Source organism: Cheilinus undulatus, linkage group 15, assembly GCF_018320785.1.
Source record: "Cheilinus undulatus linkage group 15, ASM1832078v1, whole genome shotgun sequence".
In the NCBI taxonomy this organism is placed as follows: Eukaryota; Metazoa; Chordata; class Actinopteri; order Labriformes; family Labridae; genus Cheilinus; species Cheilinus undulatus.
Window position 1 is genome coordinate 39,040,426 of NC_054879.1, and position 18,650 is coordinate 39,059,075.

At 38.7% G+C, this 18,650-nt stretch overlaps 1 protein-coding gene across 1 annotated transcript; it reads right to left on the reverse strand.

The window, feature by feature from the left end:
* Positions 1-520: 520 nt before the first annotated feature.
* morc3a (MORC family CW-type zinc finger 3a) lies at positions 521-18,245 on the reverse strand. Its single transcript, XM_041807808.1, has 19 exons — positions 18,207-18,245; positions 15,542-15,614; positions 12,465-12,597; positions 12,066-12,292; positions 11,775-11,931; positions 11,136-11,280; positions 10,209-10,337; positions 9,952-10,074; positions 9,452-9,552; positions 8,428-8,535; positions 8,201-8,329; positions 6,121-6,195; positions 5,765-5,807; positions 5,567-5,662; positions 5,414-5,471; positions 3,674-3,746; positions 2,575-3,583; positions 962-1,149; positions 521-841 (listed from the first exon to the last, which is right to left on the reverse strand). The coding sequence occupies exons 1-19, from the start codon at positions 18,243-18,245 to the stop codon at positions 670-672; spliced, it is 3,078 nt and encodes a 1,025-aa protein (XP_041663742.1). The 3' UTR covers positions 521-669.
* Positions 18,246-18,650: the final 405 nt, after the last annotated feature.

Here is an 18,650-nt window from a genome sequence, read left to right on the forward strand (position 1 = left end):
CAAAAACAAAAAAAAAAACATGAAGTATCAAAACATTTTTGGTAAGACCTTCAAAATTTAAACAGAGTGGACATGAGATAAATGTTATTTTATCAAATAGTGGATCGGTTACAAATATTATTCACTGCTTCTTCCAATTTAGTTGAAGAGAAGTGCAAAGTAGCTTTTTCTGCTTTAACTGTACATCAATAAAAAACTGTAAACATTTACAACGTTTCAACATAATAAGACTACCATGATCATACTAAGACACTGTTAATGACTATCCAAGGCCGGCCACACACTACAGGATTTTAAGCCCGATTTTAGGCAAGATTTGACAACAACCACCTGTAATGCATGCCAGGACAGCCTGTTGTGGAGAGACAGCAAGACAGTATCAACAGACATCCTTTTTTTTTAAATTTATTTTTCTTCTGAAGTCATATGATCCAGCGAGGTTGTAGGCAGGTCGGCAGGTGTGTGGTCTCCAGTGATCGGACAATCTGGCTTAGTCGTCTAGTGTGTGCATTCAGATGATTGAAGATGAAAAATCTTTGGAAATTGTCCTCATGTCTGGGGTCTACCACAGTTTTAAAATAGTTTCAGATTAAAAACTCGTCTAGTGTGTGGCTGGCCTAACACTGTAAGAAATCTGTTTTTGCCTCAGATGCCAAAATCTCTGATAAATTATTGCATTGATTTTTGGTTCAGCCCCATCGGTTCGATAGAGCTGTTATCACAGAGCACCTGCTCCAGGATCTCATCGATTACATTACACTCATAGTTCACTTGGCTCAGGTCCAGAGCGGGCACGTAGGAGACGAGGAGACGCCCGATGTTGTGTCGAAGTTCAATCAAACTAAAGAGAGAAGAAGGACAAAACAAATCAGGTGCTGCTGTCCTTGGTTACTGCGAACTTAAACATTTCAGAGAGACATAATTCATACAACATGAAAGGGGAATCATTTTTCAGTCAGACCTTCTAGATGCATCTGATCTTGAGTCTGTCGCTCCGTTCTCTTTCGGACATGCGCCTGCTGAAGAGTCAGTCGGGCTGTGAGGAGACGCGCCTTTGTCTTGGATGTTTTCTCTCTGCTGCTGCAGACTCAACCTGAGCTCTTCACACTGGGATGCCAGGTTCGCTCTCTCCTCCTCAAGTCTGTCCAACTGGTGATGTACAACACAGAAACCCCCAGGAGGAAAGGAAAGGTTTAAAAGTGAAGAAGGAGAACAAACCTGAAACTATGTCTGCTAGAAACACAATATGAACTAGTTCAGGTAAGTTGTTTGAGAAACTGTGAAGGATATGATGCTTGTGGTGGCCACACAGATAGATAGACGGATAGAATTTCCTGCTATGAAAACACCAAGGGGGAATCTCCAAATGGCTTGTTTGAATAAACATTTTCTGAAAGGTGGTGCTAGCTAGAGAGGGAGAATAGGGTCATTTCTTATTTCAGGGGGTTTAGGGACAGACCAGGGACACATATTATTGTTGAAAATAAACCTGGAAGAAGTGTATCTTGCATATTTTGCGACCTTTAAGGTACTGACTTTTAAAATTTAGCATCAGGAACTTATGAGGAAGCAGACTTGAGACTAAAGATAAAGGATGCACCTCCATGCTAAAAAAAAAATCTAAATAAAACAACACACATCCCTGCATTATGTGCTCTGCATTGAGAAGCCAGTTGGTCAAATATTACAGCTGCAAAACCAAACTCTTAGATGATATACTGTGTAAGGGTGGAAATTGCAGGGGAAGTAGCAATACGGCACACCACGTTAAGAAAAAATAGAGTACTCGAACTCTACTTTACAGTTTTCATCGGCTACACTGCTGTCACCTTTGTCTTTCGCTGAACTTCTATTCAGGTTACCTTTATTTCTGCTTGGGATCAATACTAGGGATGTACGATTTTGGATTTCTGCCAATATCAATATCAAATATGCTTTTGGACAAAAAGTTCCATTTCTTTTGGATGCCGTTGCACTGGGCTACATGTTTCATCATAAGTGGGAACATGTGGTTTAGTTTAAGCACAGACAGCACCACATACACGTTCCTGCAGCAGTTAATTCTCACCTAACATTAAATGTGCAGCAGAATCAATTTTGCAAACTACTTTGTTATCAATTAAATACTAACTGGTTTAAATAACTTGGGAAAGTTTCATGTTCTTTTATAGGCTTTGCATTGCTCTTGAAGTTTGCTGTAAGTTTGTCGAATACTCTGTGTTTATAGCAATACAATCTTTTTTTATTTCAGTGACCACTGCATTAGAAAGCACCTAAACTACAAAAAAGATCTTTAGTCAAATTTGGTAAGCCAAAGACAATGACCACTGTAATTGTATCAATTTGTGAAATACACGTTGCAGAATTTTAACTTCAAATTTCAGTGATTAACAACCAGAAATGACCATATATCAGTTGCTTGTATTTTCTGTTGTTGTTGTATGAATATTAGTGCCAGTATTGTTTGGCATCTACTAGTATCATACTTTAAGTTTACAAATTTGGTACAGTGACAACGCTTCTTCATTTATTGTTGGATGAAAAATACAGATTACAAACAGCTAACATACTGACCTGTGAGCGCAGTTCATCCCTCTCCTTGTTTCTCTCATCCAGCTCTCTCAGCAGAGTGTCAACCTGCACCGCTAACTCATCCATTTCCTTCTCTTCACCTTGTGTAGTACCAGGTTTGCTCTCAGTGGCTGACAGTAAATGCTCTTTGTCTTTAATCAGTTCATCAACTTTCTGTTTGGCTTTCTCAAACAGACTTTTGTAGCAGCCCTCCTCCACGGTTTCCTCGGTCTGGCTGGCCTGGTGAGAACACTCCCTTTTCACTTTGAGCCGAGTCAGCTCCTCAAGTTCGCTCCGCATGTCCTGCAGCTGGCATGTAAGACTGTGGACCTGGTCTTTAAACGAGTCTCTCTCCTGGGCTGTGGAAGACATGAGCTCTAGGAGCTCGTCCTGCTGCGCCTGTACCTCAATAATACTGGGATAATCAGAGGCGCTTTTATCAAAGGCATCTGCACAAGAAGGTCCTGCATCTCCTTTATTATCTAAATGATTGTTCTCAGTGCTGCTGACATCCACATCAACATCCTTACTCTTTTCTCTCTCCTGTTTTTCTGCTGTGCTCTGCCCTGCCTCCTCCTCCCCTTCAGTCAGTGTTTGAGACTCCTTTTCAGTCTTCACCTTGGGTACTTCTGTCTGAGTTGTGCTGGTGGAGTGCTGTGGAGGTGGGCTAGTATCAGCAGCATCTGTTGCTACATCACTTGTCTCCATGGCAACATCTACTGCGGCATCATCAGTGCACTCCAAAAGCATGCCGACATTAGCGTCACTTTGCCCTTGTTCTGTTTTTACTCTCTTTAAATCAAAAGCAGGATTTTTAGGTTTGGGTGTACTCTCATCCTCCAAGATAAGGATGTCATCGTCAGTTTCATCATCATCATCATCATTTACAAGCAAAGATGGGGAGTTTGAGCCATCTTCTAATAAAGATGGACTAGAGGGGTTTCTGTGGAGCCCGTTAACTCGCGGCCTCTTTGGTGTTGTTTGTGGAGTACCTGGTTGTGGTCTTTTACCCCTACAGAGCACAGAAAACAAAGATTATTGACTTCAGAAAGCAATCAAGTGATAAATGTAAGAATTTTAAAAAATTATGCAAACATTATACCTCATGGGGGCAGATGATAATGAGCATACGCTAGAAATGACTGGAAGACCATTGCTACTAGGGGAGCTGCGAGCTAAAGAGAAAGAAACAGACAAAATAAGTATTTTTCTTGTCATCTTTGGAGATTAACAACAAATTTGCTCATTAGTAGCCCAGATGTCTTTATCAATCCAAGTCATGGTGATCCAAAGCTTGATCCCCCAGAGGCCATAATGATCATTAACTTTTTAATGGTTGATAGAGGCTTGTATTTCTAATTCTGGCCCCAGTCAGTTTTAGAACTGAAAAACCTTAAAACATGGCCCATACAGCCTAAACAGCAAGGCCATGCTGCACACATGCAAGCTCCAGGTAGTGACGATGCTGATGCTACCTTCCCTAACGCTCATAACTACAATTACAGAAAACCAACTATTCCTGTACAAATATTAGACATAAAACAAACAAACAAACAAACAAAAAATACACAAGAGAAAATGAGAAAGGTTGGAAGAGAGAAAGAGACAGAGCTTAATATTAAGGTGGGGGAAATGGAGCTAAAGGATGTTGGCTTATGCCTGCCATGGCTTGAGGCTCCGCCTCCTCCTACTGCCTGATTTTCATTAGGGGAGAGGGAAAAGAGCAGATTATGAGGAAAATTACAAATAAAGGAGTTAAGAAGTTTAGTCATTGCTCACAGCTAGCATTATTCCTCCTCATTCAAATCCACTGACTGGCCTGAACTGCATCATCTGACATCTCTTTAACTGTCTTTTGCAAATTCTGCCCCTGCACTCCCAGCTCTCTAAGTAGAGAATCAGCTGCCCTTGCTACAAACCCTCTACACCCCACTTCTTCTGTACGCGTCCTAACTTTCCATCCTTGCTGTTCAGCTTCTGCTTCTACATCTGCAGATCTAAGCTTTTTCCTTTAAGCTTCCTCCACAGAATCCTACCAGGAAACCTATACTCTGAATAGAAGACTGTAGCACCATGTCAGGCCTCAAATAGTGCAAATAATCGCTTGTGGTGCAAGTTTCCCTCCCAAATCTACCTGTATCTCCTAGTCCTTAGCATCCCTTATCTTGCCTGACTGGCACCTACCTAAAAACCCTGCCTCCTTTAACATTCTCTCCCTCATGGACAAACTGAACTGTCCTCTCTCCCTGAGTACATCCTGCATTCATCTGTTGACTTTTCAAACCCTGCTATGCTGCCATGTATATCTACCTTGTGACAAACTGATACTACAGCCTGCCAAAATGTGCCTCCAAGCTGTTATCCCAGAGCACAAAGGACATGATGGGTCCCCGTCCACCCAGTGTTTTAGGTTAAGGGGTGATGATAGGAGATCATAGGTAGCCCCTAACAGGAATTCAGTTCCATTTCTACTATGCTTGTTACACTAAATGCGACTCAGTTTTACACACTGTACCTTTAAATCCAGAAACAGAGCGCACTGTATTTACATTGACAAAAAGTGGATAGAGTATTGCAAAACAATTTACTTAATAGCAGACACAGTTCTATATGTAGCTCTTCAACTAGACTGAAATGAATATTGACTAATAACTCCAGGATTTTAAAGGAACAGGATGGTTTTGAAACTGTCTGACCACCTTTGAGTCATGTGCATGTGCACATTTCCAGACCTGAGGGATGAGTCCATAGAGTGATTAAATGGAAAAGTGTCATGTCCGGAGGCTAGAGATGTATCTAGTTTTTAAAAGTAAGGTTGAAGACCTTGGAAAAAAGGATTTACCTCCTGCAGCGCCCCCTTGTCTCCTCATGTTAGTGCTGGTGGACGGGGAATTTGAGGTCTAAAAGCAAACACATGTAACACAATCATTATCTCAAGAAAAAGCAGAACACACTCTAGTTATCCTCTCATATCCCTATAAAAAGGAATACATACTATATCTCGCAGCTGAAGCTCCCATTGCAGATCTTCTTTTTGCCGTTGAAGGGCCTGGTTTTGCTTGGCGAGTTCAGCCAAACGCAGCTCTTCCTCCTAGTAAAAAAAAAAAAAAAAGGGTTAATTCTTAATGTATATTCTTAATGTTGCTTTGGGGTTATTGGTGCAGATTGAATAAATCAAACTATGTAGTCTCACCCTTTTTCTTCTCATCTCTTGATTCTTTTTAAGAACCCTCTCTCTGTAAAAAAAAAAAATAACAGGGGTAAAGATATTTGAGTTTTCCTTTTATGAAGGATACAGATCTATCACTATGCCACCAATGAGTACATGGATTGTAATGCAACCCCTATGCCTGGTTCAAAGTGCCCGTCATCTCCATCACAGCAATTAAACAAAAGCAACAGCTAAAGTCTACTTTTAGATTTTAAGGTCATTACAAATCTGTGTGGTTGAATAGGAATATAACATACTAGGATACCAACTAGGAAACTAGGATCTTCTAGGGTTTTATGCATCGAAATATTCATTGTGGAAACAGCGGTGCTACTTACTGTTGTTTGTAAGTCTTTCGGTATGCAGGCATATCATCATCAGAGTCCTCGGCTTCCTCCTGCATTTTGCAGCTCCTAAAAGGAAAATCAGAGTTGAACATGAGCATTTTTATTTTTTTAATCAGAGATCTTGTTGACAGTAACATGTACAGTTCACGTTTTATGACTTTGTTTTCCTCACTTTAGAGACAACAGCTACACTAGCCAAACCAAGCCGTGCCATTATTCTTTTCCATCACCAGTTTGGCCGAGCCAAGGCATGCCAAGCTGCGCTCAAATGCTCTAGAGCAGGGCCAAACCCATCTCCAAGTGCGCCGTGCTGACGTCCAAGCGGTCCATAGGGTGCGATATCCTGGGAGGGATTTACCCCTTCTGCTACTGATATTTCCCCTCCATGATAAATTTTCAGCCCACGGGGAGAAATGCTTTAACCCTGCCTCCGCTCCAGCTGTCTGTAACTCTGTTACACTGGTGGTCTAATGTCAGCATTCACTGTACGACTGAAACATTTATGACATAAGACCAAAACTCGGGATTTATGTGCTCATACTATGGTCCGATAGTTGTGCACAGCATCTCACACTGTCAAGTGAAATTTAGGAAGGACCAGATGCAGATCCAGGATCACAACTTTTTCTGCACCTACTATTAACAAACGTTTAGCCCTTTCCCCTTCTGATAGACAAATTCTAGACTTTTAAGAAAATAAAGTGCTGGAGATGTTCCAGACATTTAGCCCATGACAGAGTCAGTCTTTAATTTATTAACTGGCGCTAGTAAAGCATGCAGTTCTCACCGCCCAATCCAAAAATATGATTGTGTTCATTTTCTGCTCCCTAGAGACCCACAAATCAATCATCAGAAGGCTGTTCTTTAACGTACATGCTGAAAAATTCTCTCCTTTTGATGATGAGTGTGAATTGTTTTGTTTATTGGTCGCGGAGAGAGAGAGAGAGAGAAAGAGGGGGAGAATGTGAAAAGAGCAGCGTGCAGCGCTGTCAGCCTACAGTTTGATTTTTCCTTTAAAATGATGTAAAGACAATCAGATCACACAGTGTAGAGAGACTGAGGAGGGCTCAAAACAAGACGTCATCGGTTCTACAGGTAGCTCAGTTGTGGTGGAAAAGCAAATCCCCTGCTGCGCTGGGCTGCTGTGGCGAGTTAAACCAAGTCGTGCCGCGCCACACCATGTAATGGAAAAGCCCCACTAGTGTTACAGGCAGTTTCCAGGGAATACCATGACCTGCTTATTAGCCCAGCATTACTGTATATTTGGTTCTCACCAACTAAGACTTGAAAAGCAACTACATTGCTGAATCTGAGGTGACATTTATAAACTGTTTCTCTTCTGCAGTGCTTAAGTCGTCAGCTGGTCTTGCTTTGCCTCCCCCTCCCATCGTGGCACCACGGCAAACTGCCCAGTAAACTCCCCAGAAGAGTACCATGTGCCGAAATCCACTCAGTCTTAACACCCAAAAACTTTACCATAAGTCTCACATATTCCATGAAAACGTATTGGTATAATTCATTTAAATTCATTCACATCAACCATTAAAATTCTTTAAGATGGCAAAATGTGGAGAAATTGCAAACTAGAGTAAAATTTGAGATCAATTAAAACATATGGTTTAAAATGAAATCAAGCAAAAGTAGATGAGGGGTGGCTGAATCATCAGCGGTTTATAACCTTTTAATTTGGAAAAGTAAGGCATTTTTATGCTGTCAAAATCAACAATCTCTATTAGTTGTTTTACTGATAAAAACCCCAAGATCTCAGTTTTTTCCCATGTTTTTAAAAATCTTTGTATGAGCTACTTAAAATGCGATTTATCCTCATTTTAATTTTTATCTGCAAAACTAATTTTGACAACTTCAGAGCAGACAAAGCCTTGTGACGCCCTTAAGATCCTTGGCGCCCCCTAGAGGTTATACCAGGTTGGGACCCAATGGCCTACGGTTTTAAGATGGTGATGACTAAATAACAAGTAACATTATAATTATGTGAAGATCTAAAGAGACTGAGCAGCATATTTGTCGATAACTTCTCTTTTTTTTTTTTTTTCAGAACAACCTGTCTTACCTGTACTGAGGATCTGGGTTCAAATGGCAGGACCATTTATCTGGTAGTTTGCTGGGGTCAATCCCATCAGGAAGTTTGCGCCACTTCATACAGTCATCACACTGAACCCAGTTTTGATCCGGTTTCTTACTGAGAACATTAACAGAGACGAGTATGAGAGCATGAAGGAAGTAATTATGGTAAGAGGAACAATATGTTTGAGTACAATCACTGCTGAATATACTTACGTTGTGTCCTCTACAGGTATGTTGTTATTTGGATCCTCAGTTTGTCTCCTGTGACGGATTTCCTGCCAATACTCTTCAAGTTTGATTCCCAAATTGGTCATAGTTTTCCTGTTGCAAGAAATTAAGATCTTGAATATTCTATATTTCTGTTGAACTTCTATCATCAATAAAAGAGCCCAGGACCAATTGGGTTGTTTTCTGTTTTCCAATCAGAGTTCAGAGTGACGCAGACCAAAATATCTTTTTACATTTTAACTATTTAAAGTGTTTGGCGTGGTAGTGAGCTGCTGGGCTAAGCGGCTGGTTCATGAGGTAAATTCATGTGGCCATCATTAAAACACTGACGTCAGATGTGACATTTTCTACACACAAATATACCATGGTACCATTTGTGCAAGAGCTGCACAATTCAACACAAATTAATCATTTTTGCAAAGTGAGTAATCCCAATAAATGTCACCAGGGTCTAAATTGAATACAATGAATGAGGAAAAATACTTCATATATAAATATGCAATGTTTTTCTAGTCAGTAGCTGATATTTTACCAACTGCATGAAGGCTGGGGGAGAAATGGTCATGCTCTCCCAACATTTCGATGCATTTATATAGAGCTAAAAGTACATTTAAGTTAATTTATTACAATTCGGAGGCAAATGTGTGTCATAGCTACAACATATCATGTGATTTTGTTTATTCATCTCTCTTCTCATTGTTATTTCTTAATGGATCAGTGTTATTGCTTAATTCTCTCGTAGCATGCAGGCCTCATTTTTTCCCTTTAAACTTGAAAATCCATGTGAACAACAAATTAAAAGGGAAAATAATCTACATTTAAACAAGGGACAAAATAACAAATTGGATCACATTAAGCGTGAGGTCCACATAAACAGGAGATTAGAGTATGAGGACCTTCGAGCTTTCTTCTTTGCAAACCAAAAGTATCTGTAGGAGAATATGACCAAAAAATGTCTAGATGCAAATCAGACATGTGATAAAAGCTGGATGAGTGGTAGTGGTTCTACCTGTACTTATCCGTCTCATTGAAGCTCTGTTTGTTGTGGGTTGGTTCCAGAAAGAGGCCGCACTCTATGACTCCAATCACCCCGACACCTTTGTTGTTGGCCTGTTGAAGGAAAATATTTAAGAGAAATTACCGACAAAGGAAACAAACTTAGAGGTCTGTGGAAGTGTGTGAAATCATTAACTGCATAAAACATGGATGCAGTCTAGATGACGCAACTCATAAGTTAACAGAGGCAATTTGAAGACTATAGATTGCAGACTCCATGTTTGAAATGTTGTCTCTACTTAACATACAATCAGATGGAGAAAAGGAGCTAAGGAAAGCCCAACTCAGAACCCAGCCCATCTACTGTTATAAAATCACCACCTGTACAGATTAATTTTTTAATGAAATGATGTAGAGACTGCAGCTTCTTTGCACTTCCTCTTCAGCTTCACTTATCACCATTGGACACTGCTGCTTGTCCGAAACAAATTTATCAAAACAAGAGAAACTCACCTTTAGCTGGCAGCCAACACGCTCATATGCTTTGATGAGCCGATTCTTGTGATACATCATGACGCCGTACTGGTCTTTACTTTTAGTGTTGTAACCAAAAGTAATACGGATGGGTTTGGAGTTCTTATATAAAAATTAAGGAAATATCTGAAGCATATAAATGTCCCAAATAAAACAAATTAATTTTCTCAGCACAGAATTTTAAATCAAACATAAAAAAGCACAGTTCAGGAGAAGCTTCTTTAATGAAAGGATACCAGGAAAGTCGGCTTGTAGAGATCCTTTCTTACGAAGGCAAGGCTCTTTTCAATTAGCTGAGATTTCACCTTTACACCACGTATGATGATCTGCATCCGTGGTTTCAGGTAGAGAATTCTGCAGTATGCCTATAAAAACACAAAAGTTAACCTATTCAAATCTATATCAGTTAGTCTTTATTTGTTTAGCACTTTTCATCAAAACAACGTAGCACAAAGTGCTTTACACACAACCCCCCCCCCCAAAAAACAAAAATACACGACTTCACCCTACCCTGCTCTGCCCGTCCCATCTTATCCCTGTCCCCTCTTCCCCACCCCATAATCCACAACAACATTGGCAAGTATATCATTAAGCAGTTTGAGTAGTCAGACCACTAAAAAAAAAAAAGCACTATACATCTGAAGTCCATTTTATATCATGAGTAATGGATTCTGTAAGAACAAGAATCTTTGTGCTGTGGAAACGCAAAAACTAAAAGATAGCTCAATAAAGTTTTCTAAAATAAGTCTAAAACATATAAAGAGAACTTGGTAAATTATGATAAGAGGATAAACTACCAAAATTCAATCCTGAAATTAAAATAGAGTGAGACAAAATCTAAAACACTTAAAAAAATATTAAGATGATAATGTAAAAAATTTAGTTAAAGGCCAAACTAAAAAGTTAGGTCTTGAGTTTGCATTTAAAAAGTGATTCAAAGAGGGAGAGGCAGAAGATTTTCTCGACAATCTTCTGCAACTTAAAGACCAAATAAAAAACAGCCATGTAGCAATAAACAGTTTTTCTAAATCCTACTGCACAACACAAAGAGGAAGTAATATTGTGTCATAAGTCATAGAGTAATTCTGGCTCTGAAAATGATGCCTGAAACAAGCTGGAACCAATAAGAGTTACTTGAAGACATCCAGGGTACTGTTTCTTACCCGAAGAGAGTAAAAGCTCTCAGGGATGTGTGAAGCGATCCTGCCAGGTTGAGCAGTTTCATTCATCTCCTCGTAGAAATCAGTAGGAATTCGGATATCATAACGGTCCGTCTCAAAGTCAAACTCTGTTGTTTCAGTAGATGTCCTGTAAAAATAGTGGAAAAGTTTAGGTGACCTGGTCTTTACTGCAAGAAAACCACTCAGTTCTGTGGCATCCTTAAGACTAAAATTTACAATTCATAACACCGTACGCAGAAAGAAATGCAATAAAATCAAAAACGTGAAAGTTTGAGGAGCTTTATGTTATGATACATTTTGTCATAACACTTGGGCAATACTTGGGCAGTAATCTGAATGCAGGTAAGAAGGGAACTGGAAAGGACATGGTATGAGCAACTGAGCCTGGTGTAAGCTTGCCCTAAAAGTGGCTTTCTTAAATTTGAAGTGCATTATTTTTAAAAGAATCCATGCATGTAGTGCAACTTCAAAATTAAACAGAACATTTTGTTTGAAATAAACCATTTTAAACTTGAAAAAACAGTTAAAAACTTGTGTTTAAATATGCTGAATCAAGTTTCAAGCATAAAGTTTTGTGTAAAATTAGATGTTATTTTGTGTGCGTGCGTGTTACACACAGACCCGCGGAGGTTCCAGATGATGATCCTTGTGCCAGTTTTACTTTCAGAGAAAGAGGAACTGATGGTTTCGATCTCTTTTAGCAGCTCTTCCTGTGTCTTAAATGGGGAATACTTTAAAATGTCCGTCAGACTGGCATGCTGCTCCTCTGCAACTCTAAGTGAAGCTCAAGTTAAGGATGACTTCAAAATAAAAAATAACTACATGTCTGGTTTATGGCTGCAGGAAAACATGCCTCACTAAAACATCTGTTTAAATGCTATTGTTCCTGATCATGCAGCAGATAAAGGATATATGATTTTGTCTGACTCTGTTGAAAGCAGACAATAGGAACAATGATTTGCTTGGCGTCGATTTCTTTCAGGTAGGTCTGGGAGAGCATCCCGACGCAGGAAGTTGTCTTTGATTTGGAGAAGACGATGGCGTCTTTTCCAAGACGCATGGCGCCAGACTTGAACCCGTTACCATACATACCGATTGGCTTCACACCCTTAAGAGCCGTCTTGTCACTGTAGCCAAAGCTGAAGATGAAAATGATCATTAGATATGCAGGAATCACATTTGTTTATATGTATGATAACACTGGCAGGACTGAGTAACCATCAATTGACAGGGTTAAGGAAAAAATGCTAAACATTTAGGATAATGTTACTGGAGAAGACTTGTGCAGACTAGGAGCAGCGCCATCTGTACCTGAGCATCTTATGAATGGTTTCAAGGTTCAGACCGTTTCCACTATCCATAAAGCTGAGGCATTCTTGTCCTTGGACCACAGTCTTATCGATCCAGAAATGTTTGGCACTGACATCAGGATCATAGGCATTGTCTGTCAAAGGAAACAACATTTAGAGTCAACTCAAACATACATGGATGCCTCAACCCTCAGTGTGTACAGTTCTTACACTATCGTGATGGAAAAGTTTAGAAAGGATATGATTTACTCAGATTTCAGGCACACTAATGCTTCCAAATCTGCTGGAGTGATTTTGCATGCCATCAATGGCAGTTTTTATGCTGGGTGTGTTGAGAACTGTTGGAGACTTGAAAAGTTTATTGTGTGTTAAACTAAGGGTTTCACATTTGTCTCACATCTGTTTGATTTCAATAAAACAGACATCGAATGTAAGTGTGGCTGACAGTCTGATCTCTATTGGAGATTTAAACTCAAGCCACACTTCTGGAAGATGCTTGTTTTTAAACCAATTAATATTTAGACTTCCTGCCTACCTGAAATGCACCAGAGTTCACTGATGTGAGCACACATTAAAATATTTTTTCCACTCTTCTAGAAACAGGCATGAAATTTTCCAAATTGGTATCACAGTTTGGATGCAAGGTTCCCGGGCCTAAGCTTCAGCCTCCCACGACCCCAAGCAGGCTTAAGCGGTACAGAAAATGAATGGATGGATGGTTTCATAATGCTGAATATTTCACAAATGTATTTGGGCTCATACTACACAGTGAGTCAGAGTGAGGCCGCTGTTCAAGGTTAAAGGTTTATATCATTGTCAATCTGCTCATGTTGACACATGAAAAGGCCAAAAGTTGTACTCTGGTCCAGCAGTGTAGAATAAAGCCGGGATGCACGGTATTATTAACCTTGTAAAGCAGATGAATAAGCCTATGTCTGTGTTTCTCACAGGCAAATCCATCTTGCGGTTAGATAGTGACAGGACCAATCAGCGACGAGGGGCAGTACTTTTGGGAGTGGCGGAGTCGTGACGTAAGCAAGCAGAAACAAGAGGCCGGTGCAATTAAGGTGGAAGAGATTAGCATGGATGCTTTAGCAGCATCCATGCTAATCAGAACTTGATGATATTTCTTCGTTAAAAGAAGAACAAAGAACAGCAGTGAGTTGTTTTCTTTTCAAAAATGACAAAAGTCGTGTAGTGACATGTCTACAGTCGCCATGGTTTGCGTTATGCAGTTCTCTATGGAGTTTACTCCTTCGGTAAGGGCTACAACACGTGTTCTACAACACTGATTGGCCCATAAAGATGCGACAGACAGAACGTTCATCCAATCACACTCTGAGTTTTTTTTTGAAAGGCTTACAATATTATCAGTCTGGTATCGGTATCAGCAGATATCCACATTTTTGCCAATATTCACATCCAATATTTTGTCTGTGTATTTTAGCATATATCGACTGTAAATTTTGTCCGTATATACTGATAAATTAGTGAAGTTTTAGGCTGAACCAACAGACCTATGTTAGTTGAGGTCTTTTTCTTTATCTAGCCTCATTCTTTAAACTTTAAAGTGTTTTTTGAGGACAAAAGTTCGATTCCTTTGTCATCCTAAAACCTTAAAGTGTGTCCAAAAGGACTGAGATTTCTTTCTTTTCTTGGAGCATATTCAAATATTGGTATCAATTTTGGATACTGGCTGAAATGAATCTGTAAATATCAACATATTTGATATTGGCGAAAATCCACTATCATGCATCTCTATGTTTGATGCCTTCCTCTTTTCTCTCTCCCAATATGTCCCCATTAGATAAAAGCAAAAATGCCCAAAAAGTCATCTTTAAAAAAAAAACCACAACAAAAAAAGCAAAAATAATCTGTTACAAACTTTCTTAAAGCACTAATTATAAACAGTAAAAAGCGGTGATAATGAAACAGCAGAGGAAGTAAAGTCACTGAGGTAGAGGTAGGCAAGTTTTACAGTCCGGCTTTAAGCCTCTGTATAACTCACAGTCTTCTGCTAAACTGAGACTCAACAGATGAAAGGGCAACACTACAGAATATAACATAATATAAACAAAATCACAGCATGTCTGCTGCAAATGTCAATGCCACACCAAATAGGAAGTTTTGCCTGTAAGTCATGCCTCGTTAACCACTGACAGCGATGATTAAGGGTGATGATAAAAGGGTGGTGAGACTGACTAAAAATGAAACCACATCAAAAAGTGTGTGGACCACAAAGTTATCATCATGCATGCTGAATTACACTGTACACTGCCATGTCCTTATGTCCCTTGATGTTAAACTGCTTTCAAGCCATTTCATATACACTCATATATATATATATAAATACATACAATTTTGCTGTTCTTAAGATTACACAACCTTTAGCTGCAACCATGTAATTTCACTGGATGACACTTTCAGTAACTGCTGATGTAGAGCGCAGCAGCACTGTGACTGTCAACTGTATAACTAAAGTGTAATTGTTTGACTGTTTTTGTCTTGATTAATGAGACTGTTACCAGAACTACTGCACACCCAATAACTCAAAATATTATGAGCTTTTATACTAAACCCTAAAAGTAAACTTTTATACTTTTTATTATGACCATTACGGGCAGCCTTGGCACATATGTAGATAAATGTAAATGACTGCTGTGAGTGTTGGAAAATATGTGTGTTTCCTTGCAATAGTCAAGTCTCGGTCAACTCCCATGGTAATTAGAAAAAAGAAATTAAATTAATTATGGCATACTACTGTCTATTAATAGAACAGCTGCATTAAAGCAAAAATGCACCTGAGGGCAGGGTTACTGTACTGGGTTCTAACACAGCTGTGTTTCATTTCAGCAGAAGGCTGTAGGGCAACAGACAGCAGGGATGATATTCATGACTAGAACCCAACATGAAAAACTCATTCAATGCTCATTCAAAGCTTGGTTAAATTCATGGTAAATACAGTTAGTAGGGATCAGAATGAGTCACCCAAGATTCTCAATCATTCTCACCAACAGTACTTGGTAAAAAGTAACTTAACTAAAATGAGCCGTTGACAGTTATGTAATGATGACTCACCTATGAGCTCAGCTATGGCACTGAAGGGCCAGGTGTGGCTGGTGGAATTGGTGTGAAGAAACTTAGGGCAAAGCTGAAAGTAGAGCAAAAGAAGAAGTACACACTTATTACTTTGGGCTTCTCAGATGGCTTTTACTTTAAAGATTAATGCTTTGTTGGCTGAGCACCACTTTATCTGGCTTAATGGCTGCTTCAGCATAGGCAGTATAAACGCATCTAAAAGACCACAAGAGAAGTGTGCACACCAAAGCTTTGTTCAGACTGCAGGAAAATCACATTTGTTTACCCATTCAAATTTTCACATCAGACAGTCAGCCATGCAGTATGAGTATACCAGCATGCTTGTGCAGGTTCTCACTCATCCAGGTCCAGTTTAACTGGTTTTGAATCATCAGGTAAATATCATTAAACATGTAATAGCAGTAATAGTACACACTGCTCGCCTCCTTAATATTCAAATTTCCTTGGGCCTGCTGACCAATCAACTTTACAGGGAGGCTGTTCCAAAATTTAAGTTTAAAGGTGCAGTGTGTAAAACTGGGACTATCAATATCTAGCAGTCAATTCTGGAGTGTGATGATCATTTCTCTGGTGATAACTGTGGGAACCAATGAAGTTTAAAAATCAATGCATGCTTAACTGTTATTTGGTTCCTTCTATGATGCCATAGAAACAGGCAAAATGCAAAAATCCAAGATGGCAGCGTCCTTGGAGGGGACCCTCCCTAAGTATGAATAAAAGGCTTATTCTAAGTTAATTTAAAACATAAATTTAAAAAATATGTTATCAGATGTCAACACTAATTTAGATCAATCTACTTATAAATGTTACCTTTCACTTTAACCAAGCTTGTTTTGCTAAATGCTGCTAGGCTAAATATTACACACTGCACCTTTAAAGCAATAAATGTTTGGAAATACATGATATGCCTGTTCAAAACAATATAAACGGAAGAGGCACAATAAGAAAAACCTCTTGTTAAAAGTTAAATATCATTGTCCAGCATCATTGTCAGTGGGAATCTAACAGGTTTTGGAACATTTGTGCTTACACAGTCTAAAATGGATACATACAGTATAAGGAAGTGTTACTCAACCGTGCTCAAACAAAGGCCAAATAGTTGAAAAAATACATGGGAGTGTGAATCCATTAATTATAAGATATATATGAATCAGAGAATGTAAAAGTTTGGCTCTACTTTCAAATTCATGATTTATCTTTATCTATAGTTAATTAAGAGACTTGTTTGGGTTTAAATGCTAGTTTAAGCCATCATTTTCTTACCCATTTTCAACTTACTGATACAGTAACAGAGTAACTAACTGCTGGTTGTCATTAGAGTGACTCTGCGACTGTTGGGTTGTCATCAGAATGACTCTATGACTGTTAAGCTGATTGTCAAGGACTTAAGTTGTTAATTTGTTCATATCTAAAAACGTTCAACTGAATATTTAAAGCATTTTAGATTAATGTTTAGATACATTTAAATATCAACACTGGTACCTGAAAAAATGATTATGTAAATATCGACATCCTAACTAACTTGTGATACAATCTATGGCCAAAAACAAACAAACAAAAAAACAGGTTGAGTCCACATGCCATCACTGGGCAGGGGTCTCATGAGTTTGGACTGTATTAGTATGGGATGTATCTTGTCATGGTCCTTTTACTGCAATGAAAATAAAGGACTTCTCTGGCCTTGAAAATGCTGGAAATATTTAATATAATAAAAAAGCTTGGCTAAAATATATACATAAGATAGGTTTAGTATTTTTTTTTAACTAATATAGACTTTTCAGTTCAAAATGTACATATTCTTTCGTTTTTTAATATAATCCAGCTGTTTAAATGTTTACTGTTACTGTAAAAATACCTTATCTGAGGTCATACTTGGAAAAAAAAATGTTATGTAATGTAATGATAGCTATTATTTTGTCAATTCATTTGCCTTTTTTTTTTTTTTTCAGCGTGGCTGACAAGTAGGTTGAAAGAGAAGGGCAGTCCCCAGTCAGTCAACATCCCCACTCACATGGTTTATTCGAGTTTACATTTAAATTGGTATCTTAGAAAATTGTCTGACGGTTTTTTCAGAGCAGTTTCGCCTTAGTTACGATATCATTTTAAGTACAAATTATTGCTAATTTGTATTAAGACTCGGTGCGAATAGCGGTGACAATTTAACACTTGTAAACACCATGACTGGTTGTATACAGGCAGAAAAAGGTGCGGCAGTGAATCAGTATGACAGTCAACAGTTTTATGTGTACATACAAACTAACTCACTAGAAAGTCAAACGGAAACAATAACAATACTAGTTGACTGATTATGCGTAAGTTGACATTAACCTAAATAAAATACACTACTTTCACCTTTTTACTAGAGGAAAGAGCAGCAGTGAGCAACGGTTGATTTTTAGCTGTATTTTAAACTAATTTTACAAATTAGTGGCAATTCTTGACTGAATAAAAACGGACGAAAACGGAAATGCAACCACATAGCTCAAGAGAACCTCGAGCAATAAATTTAATATAAACTAGCGTACAGTGAATTCAACCCGACAATATAAGTAACAATATGTGTTGTGTTTTAAGTCTATATAACATCTGAAATTAAAAAAAATGCTGAAATCCCCCCTAAATGTTATAACTTAAGTCTTCTCACCGTACTCAGCGGTACTCCGCGGTCTGCCTGCGCCGCCATTTTTCCGTAAATAAGCAGATGGTTCTTCTTCTTCTTTAATGACGTTTACCGGTAGTTGGATTAAACGTATCTGGCATTTCCGCCACCTATTGGTATGGGGCGTGGGTTACAACATAATGGAATATTATTTGAAAAAACAAACAAACAAAAAAACCCCTACTAATTAGTTTATCTGATATACTGAAACAAAGTCTTCTAGCACTCATTTGCAGAGTGTTGTCCCCCAGAATATCTGTTGTGTTCAAGTGTAATTTTACTTCCTTCTTTTCAATTTTACAAGCTTTAGTTTGCTCTATTTCTGACAGTAAATCCAGTCTAGATTTTGACTTTAAGGCATATTTGGGCCTAAGTGAGGACAGAACTGTACAGAACTGTATTTTTGTAAATTTACCAACAAGACAAAAC

Excerpts from the sequence above, each read along its gene's own strand:
- morc3a (XM_041807808.1), bottom strand. The coding sequence starts at position 18,245 with ATGGCGGCGCAGGCAGACCGCGGAGTACCGCTGAGTACG. Across the intron at positions 12,598-15,541 it reads TGCCATAGCTGAGCTCATAG|ACAATGCCTATGATCCTGAT; the intron begins GTGAGTCATCAT and ends TTCCTTTGACAG. Across the intron at positions 11,932-12,065 it reads ACAGAGTCAGACAAAATCAT|TTAGAGTTGCAGAGGAGCAG; the intron begins ATATCCTTTATC and ends CTTGAGCTTCAC.